We start from the raw sequence: 23,873 nt of genomic DNA on the forward strand, positions 1-23,873 counted from the left end.
TCTCTGACTAATCCCTCTAGTCTGACTGGTTTTTCAGACAGTTGTTGTAGAGTTGAGTTTTCTGCTGACAGAATGGCAACTGGTTTCAAAGAACATGGACCCATTCAAGCTGCCTCAGGTCGACCTCCGGCTACCCCTGATTATAGGGGTGTCCACGAGGCAGGGAGGAAATGGATTTGCAGCTGGGCTTCCCCAAGCCTCAAGATGGAGGGTAGTAATGTGTCCCTATAAATCTGACTAAGCTACTCCCAGTGTTTGCTTTTCCTCCTTCTGCCAGCTGCCTTCCTCTGTGTTTGCCAAGTTTCTGCTTCTTCATGGCTTTGGCTCGCCAGAGACCTGACTCTACCTCATGGCATCCTTTTACCTTTAGCTAATGGAAATATCGCATGTTCATTCAGATTCCCAAGGCAGGCAAAGATCTGGCCATTTTAGCTTTTCATCCAGGCCGTGGGTCGTAGAGATGGCTGATGTGTGAATTGACGGTCCTTTGGCCCAGAATAGGCGCTTGACCCATTCACTATGCACCAGAGGAGCAAGACCCAAGTACTGAACATGACCCTCACTGTTTAGCAGTGAGATCGTCACATGTGGGCAGGGGCCACACCATCTTCACAACAGGGGAGTTAACAATAGTCACTTTTCTCAGTGAGCCTACGTTAACACTAATTTTATTTATTTGTGGTCCTAGTAGAGCTTGGGACATATGGTTGAGATACTTGGCATTTTTAATACGATTTTTTTTTTCCCACTGTTCTTAAGATAAATTGCAAAGCAATAGGAGCTCAGTGGATTTGTTGCAAAGATGACTTAGTTCTTATCCTCGGAAATATTCTTGGATTTTGAACAGTTTCATTTTTAGATAGCTTTAGCCCTCATACGTACTGTCTTCCTTATACAGTGATGTGTGGGGGTCTGTAGGCGCTGGGGATTCTCTGTTAGGTATGTGTCTTGAGCAGCATTTCATACTTTGGTAACACAAAGTGTCATGTGGGACTTCACTAAAGTGGAAAAAGAATCTAAGTAGTGGGTCTGTGATGATTATTAGGTGTATATTTATTCAAAGGATGGACTTCCTTAACTGAAAATTTTAAAGCTCTATGTAGCATTTTCGGCCATGTTATTTTGAACTAGCAACTTCTTGCGGCATCGCCAAAGTTAGTAAGAACTCTCTTTTATGTTTTATTTTTTACACCATGGTAAAGCCAGAACTGCAAACTGACCGAAACTTTTCAAACATATGTAGTTTGGCCTATACAGGTTCTAAAAACATTTGAACTGACATTGAAAAAAATGGAAATTTCACATAAATATTCAGGCTCTTGGATCCTTATGGTGAAATGCATGATCTGGTGGCTCTGGAGTTGCAGTCCTGATTGGAGCTTGGTGAAGGCCACTCCCTCCAAGTGCAAGCCTTCTCTGTAGGTGCCCGTCACACGTGGTTGGTCCTGTGCTTCTCTCCTGACTCTGCAGGACTACCCTGCAGTCCTGGTATAACTGTGGGAAGGTGTCTCCCCATTGCAGAGAAAAAGGTGTTTTTATTGTAGAAGATTTGGGAGGTGCAGGTACATGTGTGTCTGTCCGCCAGCCTGTGAATTACCCGTGATCCGACACCCACCACAAATCTCTATTAATACTTACTTGAGCATATTTTTTCAAGTCTTTCTGTGTATGTGTCCCTATGTATATAAATAGGTAGATACATGCATATATGTAGACTTAGATATATAATGTGTATTTCTTTTTGAAACAGTGTTATTGAGGTATGATTGACATAGAATAAACAGAACAAGTTTTAAAGTGTACAGTTTGATGAGTTTTGGTATTTGTAATCTCCCTTCACCATAATCAAGATAACAAATGCATCTGTTCCCCCTAAAGTTTCCTTTTTTTTTTTTTTTTTTTTTTATGATAGCCACATACAGAGAGAGAGAGAGGCAGAGACACAGGCAGAGGGAGAAGCAGGCTCCATGCACCGGGAGCCCGACGTGGGATTCGATCCCGGGTCTCCAGGATCACGCCCTGGGCCAAAGGCAGGCGCCAAACCACTGCGCCACCCAGGGATCCCACCCCTAAAGTTTCCTTATACCTCCCCCTCCCCATCACAATCCTCTCTTCTCCCACCGGCCCCTTACCCTGAGCCCCCACCCCAGGCAACCACTGATTTATTTTCTGTCATTATAGGGTAGTTAGCATTTTCGAGAATTTCGTGTATGTGTGGGGTTTTTTAGCATTTGGGATGATGTTTTGCACAGTTTTGCACTCCCCTTTTTACTCAGCCTGACCAGGAAGAGCACGGAGGGCACTCTCTTTGTTATATTTCCTTTACTTGGTGTTCAGTGACTTGTCTCTTTCCTTTCCCACTGTCAGACTGGTGTTGCAGTGCTTTGCTTGGCCTGTATGAACTCTCCATTTGTTAACATGTTTCTAATCATTGTTAGAAATACTCTAGGTTGTAATGTTCTTTTTTTATAATTTTAAGTTCTTGTAGAACATAGAGAAATTTTCTCACTGATGAATAATCAGATTTTGCAACACTTCCCTGTTAGGCGGGGCATGTGAGCCCGCTAGGGAGCACAGATGATCTTATTCTGGTTCTGTTTGCCCTCACACTCGGGAAGGTCTCCTTTGGGCGGCGGTGTTGGGGAAGGGCAGTAACTGCCTGTACCCGGTTCAGTGCATTTTCTCTAGAGCAGATGGTTGTTAACTTGACAACAATTGCTGCTAACTTGCTGAGCATTTGCCATTTTCATTGTCAGATGGCCTAGTTGATGAGGATCAAAGAAACAAGTGGGTCTGAGTGGCTGGGTTGGGTCCTTGGAGAGCTCCAGTGCGTGTTGCAGATAGAGACTTCTGTTTGCCAATGTTTTCTGTTTTCTTTCAGCTCAGCTTGGCTTGCAGAGGAGCTGCAGCACTGCCTCACCGCATAAGGGATGGGATCAGAGAGCAGTGCCTTGAAGAGCTATACGCTGAAGGAGCCACCTTTCACCTTACCCTCTGGACTTGCCGTTTATCCCGCTGTACTGCAAGATGGCAAATGTGCTTCAGTTTTTGTGTATAAGAGAGAAAACGAAGACAAAGTTAACAAAGCTGCCAAGGTACCGTGATAGGTGACAACTTCATAGTACTTTATACCGTCTCGTTTTTTTGTCTTTGTTTTTTAAAGATTTTATTTATTTATTCATGAGAAACAGAGAGAGACAGAGAGAGAGAGAGGAGAGGAGAGGAGAGGAGACGTAGAGACACAGGCAGAGGGAGAAGCAGGTTCCACGCAGGGAGCCTGATGTGGGACTCGATCCCAGGTCTCTAGGATCACACCCTGGGCCGAAGGCAGCGCTAAACCACTGAGCCACCCGGGCTGCCCCCATCTTGTTTTCTGTTAAAAAGTATGACTTTGAAATTACTAAAGGTCAAAGGAGATAGACCATAAGGGATAGTGTTTTTATTCATATCCTTTAAGAACATAGTTGTCCTTACTTCATAGGAAAATCTCCCAACTGGCATTGACATGTCAAATACCACAGATATAACCCAAAAGCTTCATAAAACTCGGTGTGATAACTTTTATCATATTTTTTTAGTGAGAAAGTTTGGAAGGTAATTAATATGGCTAATATGAGGTAAAGGAAGTTAATCTAGCTTAGCAAAAATCTGTAAGTATTGACAGTTTGGTAAGTATATTTTTTAATTTTTAAAATTTATTATTTTGATTTTAATTTTTAACTTTTTACTTTTTCTATTTTAATGTTTAACTTTTAATTTTTATGTTTTAATTCTTAAATTTGAGTGTAGTTGATACACCATGTTACATTAGGTTCAGGTGTCCAACACAGTGATTCAACTTCTCTATATGTAACTCTGTGCTCACCATTAGTATATTGATGATGGACCTAGAGAAAAATATTTTAGAAATTGTAACTAAATTGTAACTGAATTGGTTTTTTTTTTTTTCTTTTCCTGAGGTATTGTGAGGTCCCCAGAAAGATTTGAGCTAGAATGTTGGGTTGGATGCCCCTGAAAGAACATTGGGCCTGAGCTCTAGTTTTTGCTGAGAGGCCTTAGTCAGATCAATTTCCTCTTCAGGGAAGAGGTCCTCCTGGCTCGCTCACACCTTCAGGCCACTGCTCCTGAAGGGGACCATCAGGGGATCCCAGCCTCTTATCAGAAAACATGATTGCACCTCAGAATATAATTCAGTAAGACAACCCTAAATGTCATATTGAAGTGGAGAAAATAAAAGGCATTCATTGGTGGTTCCTTGGATAGCTAGCCATTTCCTTGGATATTGAGCCATTCAAATTATCTTCAGGAAGTAGAGTTGTGGTTGTTCTGTGTTAATGGCAGGCATACTCATTTCAGATTGACTTACAGCTTTATTTTGTTAGAGTTGTGATCTTTGAGTCCCATCATGCTAGCAGTAACTTAGACATTGATCTCTATTTCATATTTGCTTCATAGGTCTGTTTAAATGGCTTTTACCTTTTTTTAATGATTATAAAGGGTTTTAGTATATATATCAGTAATGGAATTTTGGCATTTTATTTGTCACATCAGTTCATTATTTGATGTTATGTCTTTGATCAAGCATGAAGTTAACAGTTAAAAGATGGCGCGTAGGGAAAATGTTCTCCTTGGGATGCATTTTCTATTAATTGTGGTAGAAAGTAGAGCTGGCTGTTTTATTGCTAAGTAATTTCGCTTTTTGGTAAGACCATGTTTTTGTCTTTTGCATCCCATGTAGGAACTGTTAATATTTTTTATTGTGATTTTGCAAAAGATAAATTGCCTTGCTTCACTGTCGTATTCTAATATGCAGTTTATATCTGACATACTTCCTGCTATTTTCATCTAATGAGATTGCATTTTTTTTAAGATTTATTTATTTATTTATGATAGACACAGAGAGAGAGAGAGAGAGAGAGAGAGAGAGAGAGAGGCAGAGACACAGGCAGAGGGAAAAGCAGGCTCCATGCCGGGAGCCCGACGTGGGACTCGATCCCGGGACTCCAGGATCGCACCCTGGGCCAAAGGCAGGCTCCAAACCGCTGAGCCACCCAGGGATCCCCGATTGCACATTTTTTAAGTAAAAAATTAGGGTGATTAGGATGACTATAAATACTAGAGATTTATCATCTTTTTTTTTTTTTCATGAGACCAAGAAAGTTGAACAACTCAGATCATAAATTTTTGTTTTGTTTTGTTTTTTTTAAATTGGCTCCATGCCCAGCATGGAGTCCAACACAGGCTTGAGCTCATGACCCTGAGATCAAGATCTAAGCTGTGATCAAGAGTCAGATGTTCAACCAACTAAGCCACCCAGGCACCCCCAGATCATAATGTTTTTAAAGGAAAAAAAAGATCCACTGTCAGTGTTTGAGACTTCTGGGCTATGGAAATTTCAGAGCTTGAGAGGGAAGATATTTTCCTCCTTAAGTATACACTTTTCTAAACCATGGCTGCATCTTTTCCAGTAGTTCATACTTGTCTCTTATGTTCTGCAGGCCATCTTGTGGCTCTGACACATGAATCTGAGAAATTTGAAATAGCAACAAAATGATAAGGAATCCCAATTTAGGCCACAGTACTTGGAAAAAAAAATGTATCTCATTACATCAGGTTTGAGGATGTTGATTTTCCTAGATACCTGAAGTATTAAAACAATATAGTCTGCTCATGTCACTTTCTCTAGAGTTCAGGCTCCCAGTCCTACCTGTGATAGTTTTAGTAACCACTTCAAGAAGATATACAGTGTTTTCTTTGTAAATTTTGTCAAGTCATTTATGTGTTCTTCCTCTTGTGTTATAAATAAAAAACAAGTCACACTGTACTGTGACCTCTGGAATAAGATGAAGTGCAGGTATAACCTTTGGCTACAAAACAGTATTAGAAATTCTTTAAGTCCTTTAGATCTTCTCATTGTATTCTTCATTAGCTATAATAGTATAATTTTCTCATTGGTGGTTATGACTCATTTCTAACGAATAATCAATAAAGAATGGTAACCGCTACATCAGAATATGGTTACGCTGGTTTGCTGTAATCTGAATGCTTTGTTGGGGCCTCACTCCTAGACTGACTCCTAACTGTCTTCACACCACCAAGGCAGCCCACTGACTCCAGGAATACATACATGGATGCTGTGCGCATGCCTTGGGAGACATACGTTCTTCTTCCTGATGGATTCAAGCTGCTTTCTGGAAGGGTTGGTCAGCATTTTTGAGAGTGGTCATGAGAGAGAAGTAGAAGAGATGATTGTGTTGCACTTGGTGAATGCTTTGCCACTCTTCCTTATATTGACAGGTTCTCTTTGTTCCTGCCCCTTAGCCCTTTTCTATGCTATTTACAACTCTTCTTCCAGTAAATCAACTTCCCTACGTCGTCAGCTTTAAAAAAAAAAAATTCCTTTCCCTTGTAATCAAACTCTGGTCCTCTTGCAAGACTCCTGAGCATGATCCACTCAGAACTTCAGAAGTGCCCCCATCCCTCAGGTGTGGTGAGCCCTCCAGTTGGTGCAGCCCTTTTCCAGCCCCCACCTCAGTTTTCAGAGCTCACCGTCTCCTTCTCTCCCCTCTAGTGCTTAAAACCATCTGGCCTTCCCCCCCAATGAAGTATCTGCTAAAACCTCTTGTCCAAGTTTCAGATCTACAGTCTCACTTGCCCATGGAATATCTCTACCTGGGTATTTCATCAGCATTAGCACCTCGGATGCAAGCTCTCTAACACAGGATTCTATATCCCCTTTTCTTCCTGCATGTTATTCTTTCTCTCTCATCTGACCTCTAGTTGGCATTTAAAGACGATGTACTTCCATCATTGTCTCACATTTACATTTTAGGGGAAGAAAGAAGAATATTTCTCCCTGAAAACTCATGCTCTGTAGTGTAGGCATCTTGGTTATTTTGTTTTATTTCTTCAAAAGAGTGAAATTATGGCTGGCTTCCAGTCTGAAAACTTGAGGGTGCATTTGAGCTAAATAACTACTATGTTGTGTAGTTCTCAAAGAGAAATCACAAACCAAAGTAGAATGGGAATGAAAAGTTACACCCCTGGGGCTTGAATGAATTCTCTGGAGAGCTGGGTCATAACCCATTCCTGAAAAGTAGAAGTAGTTTATATTCCAGACTTGGCTTTCACACGTCACATCTCTTTGTGGGCATAGATAAGTATAAATCTTGACAGAGGGATCCCTGGGTGGCGCAGCGGTTTGGCGCCTGCCTTTGGCCCAGGGCGCGATCCTGGAGACCCGGGATCGAATCCCACGTCGGGCTCCCAGTGCATGGAGCCTGCTTCTCCCTCTGCTTGTGTCTCTGCCTCTCTCTCTCTCTCTCTCTCTCTATCATAAATAAATAAAAATTAAAAATAAATTAAAAATAAATAAATAAATAAATCTTGACAGATTATCCAGTGCTACTCATTTTTAATGAGAGAGGTCCTTACTCAGAATCCTCTTTCAAAGGCCAGCACTGGAGCAGTGTATGGGTGTACCTTGAAGGCAGTCCTTCCACAAAGTCCCTTCTCTCCACCAGAACAAATCATTGATCTCTTTTTGGTTGATGTTCATTGAGAAAATCTCCTAGTTACACTTAGCAGGTGCAATCTTGTAGCTCCTTTGGTTCTTTGGAGCAACAGAAGCTTGAATCAAGAAATGTTTCTATGTGATTAATTGCTAACTTTCCTGTGAATCTTTATGCAAAATTTATGCAAAATATCATGTATGTGTTGAAGGGGAGCAACAAATGAGGCTCTTGCTAAGTTAAATGCCGTTCCGAGTCATAGGATGAGTCATTACTTTCTTCCTTCATTAAACAAGTCACTGTGGACCAAGAATTTTACTGAGAATGTAGAATTAAAAAATAAGCAGAATGAAATTAATTACTTCATTTATTTATCAGGTAAAATTTACTGACACTGTATTTCCATGCCAGTACTCAACCAGGGAGTATTTCTCCCTGATTTACTAGTCTGCCCTGAGTATTAGTAGAAGAAGGTACATAAAGCCAAAGGAAAATAATTACAGCCCTAAGAAATAAAAGCTGAATGAATCATTTTTTCCTGAACAGGAAAAAGTGAAAAGTTAAAAAGTATTTAATTTTTGTTTTGCAGATAATTTAAAATGATTCTTAAAATGCAAAAATAGGAAAGAGGCTGTATAATTTTACTCAAAAACTGTAGCTCAGAAGACACTTGTAAGAAGTTCTCTCCACTTAACTAACCATAGTCATTCAACCAGCTCACTAGCACAACTTGTGATTCCACTTCTCTGGGTCTTTGCTGTATTTATACGCATATGTATGGATTATTTTTTTTAAAGATTTATTTATTTATGATAGAGAGAGGCAGAGACACAGGAGGAGGGAGAAGCAGGACCCATGCCGGGAGACCAACGCGTCCCAGGACTCCAGGATCGCGCCCTGGGCCAAAGGCAGGCGCCAAACCGCTGAGCCACCCAGGGATCCCCTGTATGGATTATTTTAAAGGCATATTATGAATCAATAGTTTATAATTGTTGAAGAATTTTTTAAAATAATCCTTTTATGTTTTTTAAAAAATATTTTGTTTATTTATTAGAGATAGCAAGAGAGAGAACGAGCAGAGCAGGGGAGAGGGAGAAGCAGGCCCTTGTTGAGCAGGGAGCCTAACATGGGGCTTGATCCCAGGACCCTGAGATGATGATCTGAGCCAAAGGGAGATGCTTAACTGACTGAGCCACCTAGGTACCCCGCTAAAGAATTTTAATTATTTCTTATTAGAATAACCCAGGGAACAGTAACAGCTTTCTTAAAAACAAACAAAAAATCCTATTGGAGCTATTCCTACAGTTGTCCAACTTTGAGGTTATTATATGAAAAGAAAAGAAACCAGACAAATCCATCTCAGAAGACTCTGCTATGATCTTACCTAAGAGATGGGTTTGAAGTGACTGATAAAGAACTTGTACCAGTGCTGTGTTACGGGCTCCTACACGATCTCATAGTCTTTCAAGAAGGTATTTTGGAATGTTCCATTCTGAGTGCTTGTATGTGAAAATGAAACCTGATGTGTGTTGAGGGGTTTTCTCCAAGTGAAAACTCCCGTTGGTCTCCTCTGGGTTCAGTGATGGGTTTACAAGGCTGCCTCAGTGTCTGGAGGATTGTTCAGGGCAGACCCTAAGGATTTGAGGCCATGTAATTTCTTTTAGAAAAACTGGGTGATTTGTAAGGAAAGCCATCATTCTAGAATTTTCATTTTGGTTGTAAATAAATGATACAGTTATTACTACCACCTGGGTTGGGAATTGTGGACTATTAATCTGAGTTACTCAGGTCAGGTTTTTCACAATATGCAGCATAGGTAGAGATTGGAAAGTCTGCATCTGATAGGGCTGTTACAAAACCAGGCAGGGAAGAAAGAAACCCTGCAGCTTGAACCTCTCATAGAATTATCACAAGTTTGTCATCCACCTTTGCATACTCTGTGTCTGCTAAGAGAACAGGATGATGGGAAGAGGTGTGGGGCAGGGGAGCACTACATGTCAGGAATTTCTGAAGTGGGACGTCCATAACTTCGGGATTGTGCAACATGATTCATTGCAGTTTGGGGGAGAAAAATAAGAATGTTTAAATTTACTTTTCATCTTTTGGTACGTTGTATTTTGTGTGTATTTTATGTTATTTATAGTTTATATATGTAAATGAAGTGTATTGTATATACATATATGAGCTACTTATCTAATGTTTCTACTGGTGTGAAGTGTGTGAACAAAAATGTTTCATGCCAGCTTTTCTAGATTAATAAAATGATAACAGTTTTTTTTTTTAAAGATCTTATTTATTTATGAGAGACAGAGAGAGAGAGAAGCAGGCAGAGACACAGGCAGAGGGAGAAGCAGGCTCCATGCAGGGAGCCTGATTCTTGGACGCGATCCTGGGACTCCGGGATCACACCCTGGGCAGAAGGCAGGCGCTAAACCACTGAGCCACCCAGGGATCCCCAGTACTCTGTCTTGAAGTATATTTTCTCTGATAAGAATATATCCACTCTAGGCTTCTTATGCTTATTGTCTTAATGGTGTATCCTTTTCTATCCATTTACCTATGTCTGTCTTTTTAAAGAAAGTCTCATAGGCAGCATATTTTTGGGTCTTGCTCTTTTATCTGCTCTTAATTGGAATGTTTAGATCATTAACATTTCATATAATTATTAATGTTGGATTTTATTATTCATTATTTGTTTTCTGTTTGCCCCCTTTTGGATTTTGTCCTTCTGTTCCTCTTTTCTTTCTTTCTTTTTTTTTTTTTTTTTTTTGGTTTATTTAAATAGCTCTTAGTATTCCATCTTATCTTGATTTTTCAGCTATATTTCTTTATGTTTTTTTAATGGTTGTGCTATGGATTTCAGTTTAATACCTAGCTCTTTATCATCTACCTGTGGTTAGTATTGTACCAGTCACATAAAATGTAGAGCCCTTGGAATCATATAGATATCTCTAGCCCACAACCCTACTGTCCTTTTGTTACCTCATATCAGCTGTATACATATACAGATATACGGTTAACCTTTGAACAACACTGGGGTTAGAGGTTCTAATTCCCTGCACAATCGAAAATCTGCATGTAAGTTTTAACTCCCCTAAAACTTAACTACTAATAACCTGTTAACTGAAAGACTTGCTGATAACATAGTCGATTAACATGTATTTCCTGTGTGATATGTATTATATACTGTATTTTTATAATGTAGGGTAAAGAAACTGTAATTAAGTTATAAGGAAAATCCACTTATAGTACTATACAGTATTTATTGAAAAATCCACATTTAAGTGGGTTCTTGCAGTTTAAACCTATGTTGTTCAAGGGTCACCAGTACATCAGACACATTGAAAACCTCACTCAGTAGTGTAAAGGTGTCTGCTTTAAATAGTCATACAAATTTTAAATAAGAGCTAAAAATGTAGCCTTCAAATTGATCCTGATATTTGCCATTTCTGATGCTCTTCCTTCATTTCTCGAGATCCACATGTCCCTTTGGCATCATTTCCTCTTCAGCTTGAAGAACTTCCGTTAGCATTTTTTATAGAACAGATCTTCTGGCAGTAACTTTTTATGATTGGGACACCTGGGTGGCTCAGTGGTTGAGCGTCTGCCTTTGGCTTAGGTCGTGATCTCAGGGTCTTGGGATTAGTCCCACATTGGGCTCCCTGCCAGGAGCCTACTTTAGCCTTTGCCTATGTCTCTGCCTCTCTCTGTGTGTGTCTCATGAATAAATAAATAAAATCTTAAAAAAAAACTTTTTATCATTTCCATTATCAAAAATGCCCTTATTTTGATTTTTTTCCCGAAGGATATTTTTGCTAGGTAATTCAGGGTTGATACTGTTTTTTTCTGTCTGTGCTTTAAAGGTATTCCTTTTTGTCTCTTGGCCTCTGTGTTCTTTCTTTTTTTTTCTTTTTTTCCCAAAGATTTTATTTACTTATTTGAGAGAGAGAGACCAATTAAGCGAGAGAGCGTGAGTGGGGAGTAGAGGGAAAAACAGGCTCCCCACTGAACAGGAAGCCTGACATGGGACTGGATCCCCAGGACTGGGGTATCATGACCTGAGCTGAAGGCAGATGCTCAACCTACCAAGCTACCCAGGCATCACGGCCTCTGTGTTTTCTGTTGAGAAATTTCCATCATCCAAATTGTCAGTACCATTCACATACTATAGTTTTTTTTCCTGTAGCTGCCTCTGAGATTTTTATCTGATTTTTTTTTCCAATCTGATGATAATGTGTATAGATGTGATATTCTTTGATTTACCCTGTTCACTGTTCACAGAACTTCTTAAATCTGTAAACTTAAGTATTTGGCTGAATTTGAAAAGTTCTCAACCATTACATTTTTTATATCCTAGTTCCTTTCTTCTCTTTTGGGACTCCAGTTACATATGTTAGACGTCAGTTTTTGTCACACAAGTTCTTGATGCTGTGATCATGGGGAACAAAAAAAAAGAAGAAGAGCTTTTTCTCTTTTTCTTCAGATTAGCTCACATAGCCAGGTTCACGGACTCTTGCCTCTACCATCTTCATTCTATTGTTGAGTCTATTCATTGGATTATTTTCTGATATTTTATTTTTCCTTCCTAAAACTTCCACTTATTTTAAATAACATTTTTTTTTATCCCTGAGGACTTCTTCCTATTTATTTCATAATCGTTTTCCTTCACCTCTAGGGAAGAATGGCCATAATATAATGGTTAAGCTGCTTTAAATTCTTTCTAATAATTCTAATATCTGGTCCATCTTGGGATTGATATTTGCTGGTTGGCTTTCCACCTTTTTATGGTTCTTTGTTGAGTAAAAACATTTTGGATTGCAACCTGGACATTTTGAATGCCATGTTCTGTAGACTCTTGACTCTGTTAAAATCTTCTAGAGATCATTGACTATTTTTGATTTAGTAGGCAGTTGATCCACTTTGCTTCAGGTTTTAGGTTTTCTAAGTACTCTCCTCCTACCCTTCCTGTATATAGTTCAAACCTCAGTTCATTTCTCAAGAGTTTGCTACCTTAGTTTGGGTCTGTTTTGTCCACACTTGTTCAGGAGTTACTCTGAGACCTGTGTGGGTGTACAGATAACCAGAGCTTCTCCCTTCCAGTTCTTTCCCCTCTGCGATACCTTCCTTCTCAGGCTTGGTGTGGCTGCTTTCTATCATTCTTCTGGCCAGAAAGATGGCAAGGGCTCTCTCAGAGTGGGGCCTACCTTCAGAGCTCAGCTGTGAGACGGGACAACCCTAACACACAACATGTACGTACCCTCATGGACATCTCTTCTCCTAATTTTGACTCCCCTGCATAATCTGCCTAATTTTGTTTACTTTGCCAAGTTCTAAGTTATTGTTTTTGGTACTTTGTTCAGAATTTATAGTAGTACTCACTGGGAGGCCTGGGCTCCTAAGGGGGCTTACTCTGCGGTAAAGGAACTGGAAGTCACTGTAGAATTATGTAAATGTTGGTAAAGTGAATGAAGTCAGAACAGGTCATAGATTTTCCTTTGCCTTATTTGAAATTTAGGGGAGTAGGTGAGGAAGGTAGGGAGCTGGAGGGACCTTGAATGCAAGTATACATTTTCTGACTCTTACCACAGTGAATATGAAACTACTGTTAGTCTAGTTCTGAGTCATTAACTTTATCAACCCTTCTGTTTGTATTTTTAAAGCATTTGAAGACACTTCGTCACCCTTGTTTGCTAAGATTTTTATCTTGCACTGTGGAAGCAGATGGGATTCATCTTGTCACTGAGCGAGTGCAGCCTCTGGAAGTGGCTTTAGAAATGCTGTCTTCTGCAGAGGTCTGTGCCGGGATCTATGACATATTGCTGGCTCTTACCTTCCTTCATGACAGAGTAAGTAACCTGGACAGAATCTGTCTCATAGGCTTTGATGTAGCCCAGAGGGCTGATGTGTGTGGTAGTGCTTTTAAGTTATGGGAGGTATAGAAATCATATATTACTATTCTTCCTTGAAAGCTTCTGGAGGGGAAGCTTTGTTGGAAGGCACAAGAAGTGTTCCAGAGAGGCAGTTTGTGGAATGGGCAAGGGTTGTCTGACCCTGGGCAGTTTTCTATAGAACTTTATTTCAGTTTACTGTTGTCTCACTCTAGGGTAAGTCTTTACCTAAAAATACCTGCATCTGATGTTATTGTTCTTAAGACAAAATATAAAGGCTTAATTAACATTAGTGTTGCTGTGGACCATATTCCTGTTTGGTTCCCAGAATTTTGTTACATTTTATATTTTGGAGGAAGAAAAGACTATTTCTTAGAAAAAGGCAGAGTTTTACACACTCCTTCTTTTTTTTTTTTAAGATTTATTTTTATTTATTAATGATAGACATAGAGAGAGAGAGAGGCAGAGACACAGGCAGAGGGAGAAGCAGGCTCCACGCAGGGAGCCCGACGCGGGACTCGATCCCGGGACTCCAGGATCGCACCCTGGGCCAAAGGCAGGCGCAAAACCACTGAGCCACCCAGGGATCCCCTACACACTCCTTCTTATTCAAGTAGGCAGTGCTATTGAGAAACAGCCTCTTTTTTTTTTTTTTTTTCAAGGTTATTGTCACACCTGGGTGGCTCAGTGGTTGAGCGTCTGCCTTTGGCTCAGGTCGTGATCCCAGGGTCCTGGGATCAAGTCATGTGTCAGGGTCCCCACAGGGAGCTGCTTCTCCCTCTCCTATGTCTCTGCTTCTCTCTGTGTCTCTCATGAATGAATGAATGAATGAATGAATGAATAAATAAATAAATAAATAAATAAATAAATAAATAATCTTTAACAAAAAAAGTTATTTATTTATTAGAGACAGAGCAAGCATGAGTGGGGGGAGGGGCAAAAGGAGAGGGAGAAGCAGACTTCCCACTGAGCAGGGAGCCTGATGCTGGACTCAGTCCTAGGACTCCATGATCATAAACTTAGCTGAAGGCAGACACTTAACCAGCTGAGCCACCGAGGCACCCCCAGAGTCAGTCTCTTAACACTGTGGTCAGGTTTGCTCTTAAGGGGATGAGGGTATAGTGCCTTTGTTTACTTCTGGTCTATTCTTGACAGTATTATTGAGCTATTTCTTGATAGGGTTTATATTCTGAAGTACTAAGGCCTTTGGCAGTCCTCCAAGATTTAAAATTACTAGTCACAAGTTAGAAACATTTCCATTTGACTCATCTCGGTGTATTTTTTTTAACTTTTTCTATTAATGGGAGACAGATTCCAAATATCACTTTGGATTTATTGTCTCTTAAAAGTATGTTTAAGATTCACGTGGAGGCATTTTTCTTTGTTGGAGACAGTACATGCACATGGTAGAAAGTTTGAATAGTGTGGGAGTGCATATAAGGAAGAATAAGCCCTCCCATCCTGAATCCAGCACCTACCTCTCTCCAGAGGCAACTGTGGTGATCAGTGTATTCATCCAGAGATGTCAGTGTGCATAGAAACCAGATATGCATATACTTATTCTTGTTTTTTTCTCAAATGTAAAAATACCAAACATATTCTGAACCTTCCTTTAGTATATATATGTCTTGGAGTGTTTCATATCAAAATATGTACATACTTGATCTAGTGAATACTATATTTAAGATGTACCTGTGTACTGAAATGATTTCTAGTTTGGGAAAAAAACATATGCTCCAATCTTGTTCTCATTTTCTTCTTCCTTCTTATTTATTTGACTATATTATTTTTTATAGTTTTAAATTTTAGCACTCCTGGGTCTGTAGGGTATTTCTGGTGGTCCTTACCATTCCATTTTCCTCTTCTTTGGGCAGTTTTTTAATGCCTACAAGATTTCAGGTGAAGTGGTTCTGAGTTCATGATAGAATATAGGTGAGAAAGAATTTAGAGGAGAAAAGTAATACAATAACCTGTGGAAGCAAAGATAAGCTTTTATCTTTGAAGGATGGAAGCAAACGATGCGGGTTTTAACTCAGTTGAAGAAACTTTCAGTTTTCCTGACACCCATAGAACCAATGATTTGAGCAAAGGAAAAGCCTTTCCAGTGTACTTTCCTGTACTTTAGCCTCATGATGCTGAAGCAGGCTTGTTCAGCCTGTCATTCCTGACATTTGTACCTTGATTCATTATTGCCACAACTGGGGCAACTTGTCATATCTTTTTTTTATGTTCAGTATTTAGTTTTTAATTTATTTTTAAAAATATTTTATTTATTTATTTGAGAGAGAGCACGAGCAGAGGGAGAGTCAGAGGCAGAGAGAGAAACAGGCTTCCCACTGAGCAGGGAGCCCAACTCAGGGCTCCATCCTAGGACCCCGGGATCATAACCTGAGCCGAAGGCAGACGCTTCACCAATGGAGCATCCAGGCGCCCCCGTATTTAGTTTTTTAAAACTCCTACTTCAAAAATTCTAGTGGCAGCCTCTTCCTGTTGTTTTTTCTAGGGACACCTAACACACAACAACGTGTGCTTGTCATCTGTGTTTGTGAGTGAAGATGGGCATTGGAAGCTGGGAGGAATGGAAACCGTGTGTAAAGTTCTACAGGCCACACCTGAGGTGAGCCACGGGATAGGCCCTCTATGGCCCTCGACTTTGAGAGCATTGTGGTAGGTGGTTCTTACCTAGAACCAATTTTCCTTCAGTGGTAGGGTGATCATAGACTTGGAAACTTGACTTTTTTGTCAGTGCTCACATTCACAGGGCACTAGGGATTTTACCCTTCAGAGGGGCCCTGGCCGTCATTTATTCCTGTCTCCTCATTTGGCAGCTGAGGCACTTGAGACTGAGAGGTAAAATGGCTCAGTTAACTTTTTAATTCAGTGTTCCTCCTGCTGTTCCTGTAGTACCCTGCCCTTAATGACTTCACTTAATGTTTAATATTAGAATTACCTTTACGTGTCTGTTTTCTTTCCCAGTGTTTGAGCTTCTTGAGAGTGTGAACATCTCGCACATGTATCTTTACATCTCTGCCTAGACTAGTGCCCGGCATGCATAGGTACTCACGAAATGTTCCTGAACAACCATCCACATTGTCCAAAGTTGTACATTGTGTCCTGTGAGCTGGAATCAGGATGCTCCCAGAGGGCTGTGTTGTTGCTGCCTCCATGCTTCTTAGTTGTCTGACTGGGATCTGCACATTTCCCTCCTAGCTTGATGCACTTAGTCTCTTTTGTTTCTTGTTTTCACCACTTTGCTGTTGCCACTAGACCTGGTCTCTCTAAAAAAACAAACAAAAAACCACAACCAGTCCCATCGTGGCAACCCCCCTGACATGGTGGCTCACTGACTTACCGACTCTGGCTGCTTTCCCCTGTTCTCTTGTGGGGCTCCCACATGTGAGCCATGCTGAATGTGCACCTTCCTGGGCTTTTCCACCATGAAGACGCTCCTCTGATTATTGCTGCCCCAGGCCATCCCTTTCTTCTCAGAATTCACCGTACATCTAATGAGTAGACCAGCATGTAGTTCATCCTGTGACTGATGTTCCAGGTTCTTTACCACAGCATCTAAGGCCCTCCACAGTCTCTTCCCTGGCCTCCCTTGAGCCTACCATACTTCGTCCGGTTACCAAGCTGCAGTCTGGCCCCACCCTGTTCCAGGCAGCTCTGCTGTGTTTTTGGATGTGGGGTCCTCCTGCTCTTCTTCCTTTGTGTGCCATTCTGTTGCTGGGAGGCCCGTCTTCCCCTGGGCTCTCTGGAACGTATAAGGTGAAGCTAAACTCTAAGATCTAGCAAGGTCTCTTTGTGAAGCCCTCCCCTGGGTATTCCCTACCCAACATAATTAGGCCCTCCTTCTGTGCTTCCATGGCACTTGGCACGTCACTGAAATTATTAGTTTACATTCTAGGTTGTGGGCACTTGGCTGGGGGCAGGGAATTTATCATAGTCCTTCTGTATTCCTTGGACCGTAAGTGGACATGGAAGCTCTTCAAAAATATTCTTTGAATCCGTGAATGAATGTCCTTGTTCTGTGGATGTCCTCTCTAGCTTATAAGGTCCTCCACTTTTGTATCTCATGTGGCAGCAAGCCTTCAGATTGACTTGATTCAGTTGGAAGGTTAACGATAGATTTGTTCTATGCTAGAAAAGCCTTTTATTGGGTAATAACTATGCAGGATGTATTCCTAATTGTTAGTATAAGGCAGTGAGATGCAGAGATGCCTATGAACAGCAGAGGGCGTCTTATGCCGGCTGGAGGGGACAGGCAAGGGTTCTAACCTGCATTTTCTACCAAGCCTCGTGCCATGCCAGGTACTGTATTTACATTTTTTAACTAGCAAGGTTTTAAATTTGTCCATTTAACATGTGGCATTGGTTTGAAGGCTTCATTGCTGCTGTTCATTGCTGGTTGCTTCTGTAACTTGGTGTAAGAGATTGGTTCACCAAACCTATGTATGAATTATTTTCCTTGATTTATTTCTCTGTCTAGTTTCTGAGGAGTATTCAGTCAGTAAGAGACCCAGCATCTATCCCTCCTGAAGAGATGGTAAGATGATATACGTCAGCTGTAACGAAGGCTTCTTTGTGTAACTGAGTATGAAAAACTTAAACGACCTTTCGTCTACCCCTTCTTGCTTGGCTACATTGTGGATACCTCATAATGTTTTGGCCGTGACAGCTTCTCAGATTAATCTTATCACCACAGCAGGGAGCCTTTTTCTTGACAGTCCCGTTCCATTTTTGGTCGTACAGACTGCCATGACACTGTGTAAAGATAGAGGTATGGCAGGGTGAAGAGAGTTGGTTTTTCATACACATTTCATGGTCCTTATATTTTGCTGGAAGCCCTGAGAGCTGGGGAAGCCACAGCCCTAGCCCTTCTAGGGCTTCCCACAAGCCTTTCATCTACGTATTGGTGATCAGTTAGGATTCCGTGAGGTACAGAAGAGAGATTATTGGCATTAATAATCTTGTGTGACAAAGGTCCATCTACAAATTTCCCTACTAGGTTGATGAACCTTTCTATTCTGTTTTGTTTCTGGTCTTCACCACCAGGTACTGATGAAGAAAGACTGTATTTACCAGTAAATATGAAGGAAGTTGCTCCCTCTAAATTGTTTTAATAACTATTGTAAACAGTGATCCCTGAAGACATATTTAATATACTGTACAGGAAATACAAACCCAATTACAAATCTAAATATAGACATAATACTAGAAATAAATCATGTTGATCCAAATCAGTACTGTGTGTATGTACTAGTGTTTTTCAGACTGATTTGTAGGGTTTAAATCGAGTTAGAAGTTCTGACGAGCATTTTGAGAAAAGGAGTAAAAACGAAATATCACTAAGTACTGTAATAGTAAGGCTAATAAGTATTGTTTTATGAAGTTTTTGTTTCCATTATGTGTGTATTTATACATATGTGTGTACAGTACTACTACCACTAAAAATAATAATAAAAATTTTTAAATCTGGGTTGCAGTCAAAAATATTTTTGAAAGCCATAGACATATCATATTTAGGCCTTTTATTTTCTTCTCGCCCTTGTTTGATACTTTTAAATCTTTGATAAATTGCATTCACTCATAGTTTAGAAGCCTGTAAGCCAGTGTTTGGTACTATGTAGTTAGCTGTGAGTATCATAAATGCAAAAATGGGAGACAGTGCTGCAGAGAAAAATTAGACATGTTTTATTCGGCAGATTCTCAAGTTTTAATGATCTCTACTGCTTTTAGTCTCCAGAATTCACCACTCTGCCAGAGTCACATGGACATGCCCGTGATGCCTATGCGTTTGGGACATTGGTGGAAAGTTTGCTAACAATCTTAAGTGAACAGGGTGAGTCGGAGTTCTTCTACATCTACAGAATAAGTAAGAAAGTCATTCACAGCCTGTTCTGCATGGATTCAATGGACTGCAGTCTGTGATGATAGTTAGGAACCTGTTGCTTTCCAGGTAACCTGTGTAGGGCAGATCTTCAGAGCAGTGAGGAAGGAAGCTTTGATTTCTTTACTTTGCATAGTTAGAAGCATTTGAAGTAGGAGCCCCTCCGCTCTGACTGCAAGTATCACTGGCTACCTTTCTTATTAAGTGGTGTTGATAGGCTGGTCTAACGCCTCTGTTCCTTACTCAGCCAGCCGTGTAAATGAATGCTGTTACTGACTGACATATGACAATCTGAAGGAAAGAGGAGGATTCAACATTTTTTATTAATCTAAGTCAAGCTTACCATTTATTTGCTCTTATTCTTTCCAAGTCCTTTTGATTTGTTTCTTCTGGATATAATGTACTCTTTACCTTTTCTTTGGTTGCCCCGGAAAGTCCAGGCTACTGAGCACGTGGTTTTCTTCTCTCTTTTGAGCTCTCCAGTGGCACACCTGGAGCCAGCCTCACTCTGCTCCTGCCACTCGAGGCCTCTAGGTGCCTGCCTGCCGCTGGGACTGGTGCTTACCGCGTGAGGCCCTCGCTGGCCTGGCTCGGGCTTGCACTTGGCCCAAGCTTCTTTCAGTTCTCATGGGGTTTCTTTTACTAGGTGCCTGCAGGGTTCTGAAGTTACAAGCATCATTCAGCTGCTGGCTCTAAATTGTCTCAGCCTGAATACTCCCTTAGGGTCAGGAAGCCTCCCTTGTGGGGAACGAACTCACTACTCCACTGTGTCTGGAATGGTGGCAATTATGTACCATCCTTGGAAGATGAGAGAATACAGCCACTCAGAAAACATTTCCTGTTCTGTGGAGGGGAACCCTGGTGGGAAAGGCCCACAGACCTGCCCTGTTAGACATTCTTCCGGCCTGAGCTGCATTAAAGTGCCAGCCAGGGAGCAAGGTTGGGGGGTTGGCTGTGTCGGCAGATCAGTTTTCCTCACCTGCCGGAGGAGTCTGGCTTCAGGCAAGCAGGAAGCTGGTTAGCAACAGCCAGGGCTTTGTTTGTTTGGGCTTTTACAGGTTGGTTTTTGCTCTCGTCAGTCTCCAGCTATAGAGGTCCTGGAAAGAGGGAGAAGGCATTGGAAACTAACTGTAGCTCTGGATTTCAGTTTCAGCGGATGTTCTCTCCAGCTTCCAACAGACCTTGCACTCAACCCTGCTGAATCCTATTCCAAACCGTCGGCCAGCGCTCTGCACCTTACTGTCCCATGACTTCTTCAGGTGAGGGAGTCTGGTGGGCCTTGCAGACCCTCCCACTGCCTCTGGCCTGCTCTCCGACCTGTGCTCTGCCCTGGGGCTCAGGGGCTCCGACACACGGCCCCTTCTGTTGTTGCTGTTCATTGTCAGGAGAGGTTAAATCACGTCCATGTGGGAAAATAGAGGGTGAGATTGGGCTGCCTCTCAGGTTCCTATCACAGGAAGTTTGAGAAATCTTTAACTGTGGTGAAGGTTTGAGTCTAAAGTTACAACCAGGTCCCCTTAGGACTTCTGATGGAGAAGAAGATAGGCTGTGTCCAGCGGTTTGCAGTTGTCAGGTAATTGAGAAACTCCCCTGCCATCATGTTATTGATATGAATTGTTACTGTTGAAATTTTTTCTTGTTGGGGGAACGGAGCTCATTTTTCTTCAGGCCGAAGATTGTCTTCTTGGTTTAGTAATTCGTGATGGACGAGCACAGAGGTCGATTTAAAGGGAGGGCACGACAAAATGTTAATACTGTCACTGGATTCAGAGATGTTTCTGAACCTCTCTTCAAGGTCAGTTTTAATGATGCATCCTCCTCCTTTCCATGACTCACAGGTTAACTTCATGGTCGCAACTTTTATTAGCAAAATTGACATTATGTCCATTTTGAAACTAAAGATCCTTATGTGTTTGCAGTTGGAGGGCCTGAGAAAAACCAGAGTGAGGGGAAAGCTGATGTTATCCTCAGAGGGGGTGAATTACCTCCAGGGTGGAGCTAGAGGCCATATTAAAAAGGGCAGAGGGGTCATTACACTAAATTTATTAGAATTTTGTGTTTCAGAGAAACTGTTTGAAACCTTTCCCATTACAAGTCACTTTATTTACCTTGATATAAGGCACTTTATTTACCTTGATATAAGGCCTCTACAAAGAATAGTCCTTTACTGCAAGTAGATTCTCTCATCGCTGTGTGATAAGAGTTCTTTAGTGATAATTGTATTTTAAGTAGAGATGGGAGAGAAAGCTAAAACACACACTGTTTCCCCCTTCCTGAACTCTGGGTTAGACGTGAGACGAGAACCTGGCCAGAGAGAGCAGGAGAAGCCGGGTTGGCATCTCTTGCTGAGGCAGCCGAGCCAGCTTGATGAGTCTTCAGTTAAGACTTTTGTGCTTTTTGGGATCCCTGGGTGGCGCAGCGGTTTGGCGCCTGCCTTTGGTCCAGGGCGCAATTATGGAGACCCGGGATCGAGTCCCACGTCGGGCTTCCGGTACGTGGAGCCTGCTTCTCCCTCTGCCTGTGTCTCTGCCTCTCTCTCTCTCTCTCTCTGTGTGTGACTATCGTAGATTAAAAAAAAAAAAAAAAAAAAAAAGACTTTTGTGCTTTTTCTCTGCTGCTAAGCCAGAGTTTGGAAAGGGGTGTGGATGTAAGATGTGGCGACCCCGGGACAGGAAGCTGGTGAGGCTGAACACGGCAGTGTCCATCCCAGGCCCAGTAGCCTTGTCCTGAGGGATAGGGGAATGGGAGCAGACTCGGGGACCCTGTGGGGAGCCCACAGCCTCTCACCCTCCTCCCTACCGGGTTGAGAAAATGGCCTCCCCGCTTCAGGCAGGAGTGATGGGAAGGCTCCTGTGATTGGCACACGAGATGCCTCCCCCCCAGCCCTCTCGTAGTTCTCACTCCACCATAGCAGACTAGAGATTCAGCAACTGTTGCAGTGCTTGATCACCTCAGTACCATCGCTCTCAGGACAGTTCATTTCACCACATCTGTTGCAACAGAAGTTCAGATGCCTCTGATTGCTCAAACCACCGAGTCTATGGGTGTTTGCACACCATGTGTGCTGAAGCCTGTATCCTTTTCACAGATCTCTTTGCTGTTCTTAAAATGCTGGATTCTTCACGGGCTGGTTCAGAGCCCCTGCCTCATGAGCTATGTAGTTTAAATTATGTCTTCTAAGTGGCACAGGACATTGTTTCCTTGAAGACTTACGTAGTGTGGTCTGTGGTTATTGCTTCTGTGTTTAACATGCCTTCTGTAATCTATTGTCCTTTATATTTTTTTTCTCTTTGGCATTTAGGAATGATTTTCTAGAAGTTGTGAATTTCTTGAAAAGTTTAACATTGAAGAGTGAAGAGGAGAAAACTGAATTCTTCAAGTAAGTTCAGAAAGTTAAAGGCTTAAAATTCAGTAACGTGGGGATCCCTGGGTGGCGCAGCGGTTTAGAGCCTGCCTTTGGCCCAGGGTGCGATCCTGGAGACCTGGGATCGAATCCCATGTCAGGCTCCCGGTGCATGGAGCTTGCTTCTCCCTCTGCCTATGTCTCTGCCTCTCTCTCTCTCTCTCTCTCTCTGTGTGTGACTATCATAAATAAATAAAAATTAAAAAAAAAAATTCAGTAACGTGGACTAAGTCTGTGTCATCACTTCAGGTATTATAGAGAGAGGACTTAAGACATTTTATTTCTTGGACCAAGTTTATCAGACATTTCCTATGTGCTGGCTTTCTGCTAGGCCCTGGGTTGGAGGGAGGGTTCTGGTGGAGAAGCATACAGACTGGTAGTCCTTAAATGGTGATAGAGCTTGTAGGCGGCATTCTGAGACCCCAGAGGATGAAGGAGGCAGTGGTTGGAGAAGAAGTATTCTAGGCAGAGGGGCAGCATGTATGAATGTGCAAGTCAGAGCACGGTGCATCCTGTGTGTGGCACAACTAGCAGCTAGGTTCTAGTGGAGTGCAATCTCCAGGGCAGGGTTGGGTGAGAGACACCCTCAGGTAGGGTGGTGAGGAGCATTGACACTGTTCATAAGCAGTGGGCTTCAGGCATCGAAACTGTGGAAGTCATGGAAGCAGGCTATGAGATGGTTAAATCTCCTGAAGCAGATCACTCTGTTGTCTCTGGGGAGCACAGATTTATTTCTCATGGGACTTGGATGTTGGTAGACCATGGTGGGCCTCAAGTGAGGTCAAGATAGATAAGAAGTACTCACAACATCAAATTGGCAGGTCCTTAATGATTATCACCAAGAGCATGAGAGGATCCTGGAGGAGAGGCCCTAATGCACAGGGATTGGGAGGAGTTTGGGATCAGGCTATCTCTGTGCCATGTGTGGAGCTATAGGTGGAGATATGTGTGGGCATTTGGCCAGATGGATCTGAGGCCCAAGAGAGACATCTGCAACTGACAAGCCAGCAGTGAGGATTGGGGTGGAGGAGCTTGCAGTTGGTAACAGTTTCTCAGAGAAAGCAAGGACATGGGGAAGACCATGTGCTCAGATTGTAACCTGGGGAACCCACCCAACCTTGTAAGGGGGTGGCTGAGAAGTGAGACAAAGCAATGATGGTTAGAGGAACTTCAGAGAATGC

At 41.9% G+C, this 23,873-nt stretch overlaps 1 protein-coding gene across 9 annotated transcripts in view; it reads left to right on the forward strand.

Moving 5' to 3' along the window:
* Nucleotides 1-23,873, forward strand: part of SCYL3 (SCY1 like pseudokinase 3) — a 44,663-nt gene that overhangs the window by 2,173 nt on the left and 18,617 nt on the right. For 6 of the 9 annotated variants that reach the window (XM_038542584.1, XM_038542587.1, XM_038542581.1 and 3 more), the window contains exons 2-8: nucleotides 2,882-3,095; nucleotides 13,172-13,357; nucleotides 15,903-16,016; nucleotides 17,889-17,945; nucleotides 19,139-19,241; nucleotides 20,437-20,548; nucleotides 22,591-22,668. In XM_038542584.1, coding sequence (XP_038398512.1) covers nucleotides 2,931-3,095; nucleotides 13,172-13,357; nucleotides 15,903-16,016; nucleotides 17,889-17,945; nucleotides 19,139-19,241; nucleotides 20,437-20,548; nucleotides 22,591-22,668 — 815 coding nt within the window. In that variant the 5' untranslated portion in view covers nucleotides 2,882-2,930. Of the gene's footprint in view, nucleotides 1-10; nucleotides 212-2,881; nucleotides 3,096-12,520; nucleotides 12,761-13,171; nucleotides 13,358-15,902; nucleotides 16,017-17,888; nucleotides 17,946-19,138; nucleotides 19,242-20,436; nucleotides 20,549-22,590; nucleotides 22,669-23,873 lie in introns of those variants that run through there. The other 3 variants (XM_038542585.1, XM_038542590.1, XM_038542588.1) reach the window with 3 other exon arrangements.

This window comes from Canis lupus, chromosome 7 (assembly GCF_011100685.1).
Source record: "Canis lupus familiaris isolate Mischka breed German Shepherd chromosome 7, alternate assembly UU_Cfam_GSD_1.0, whole genome shotgun sequence".
In the NCBI taxonomy this organism is placed as follows: Eukaryota; Metazoa; Chordata; class Mammalia; order Carnivora; family Canidae; genus Canis; species Canis lupus.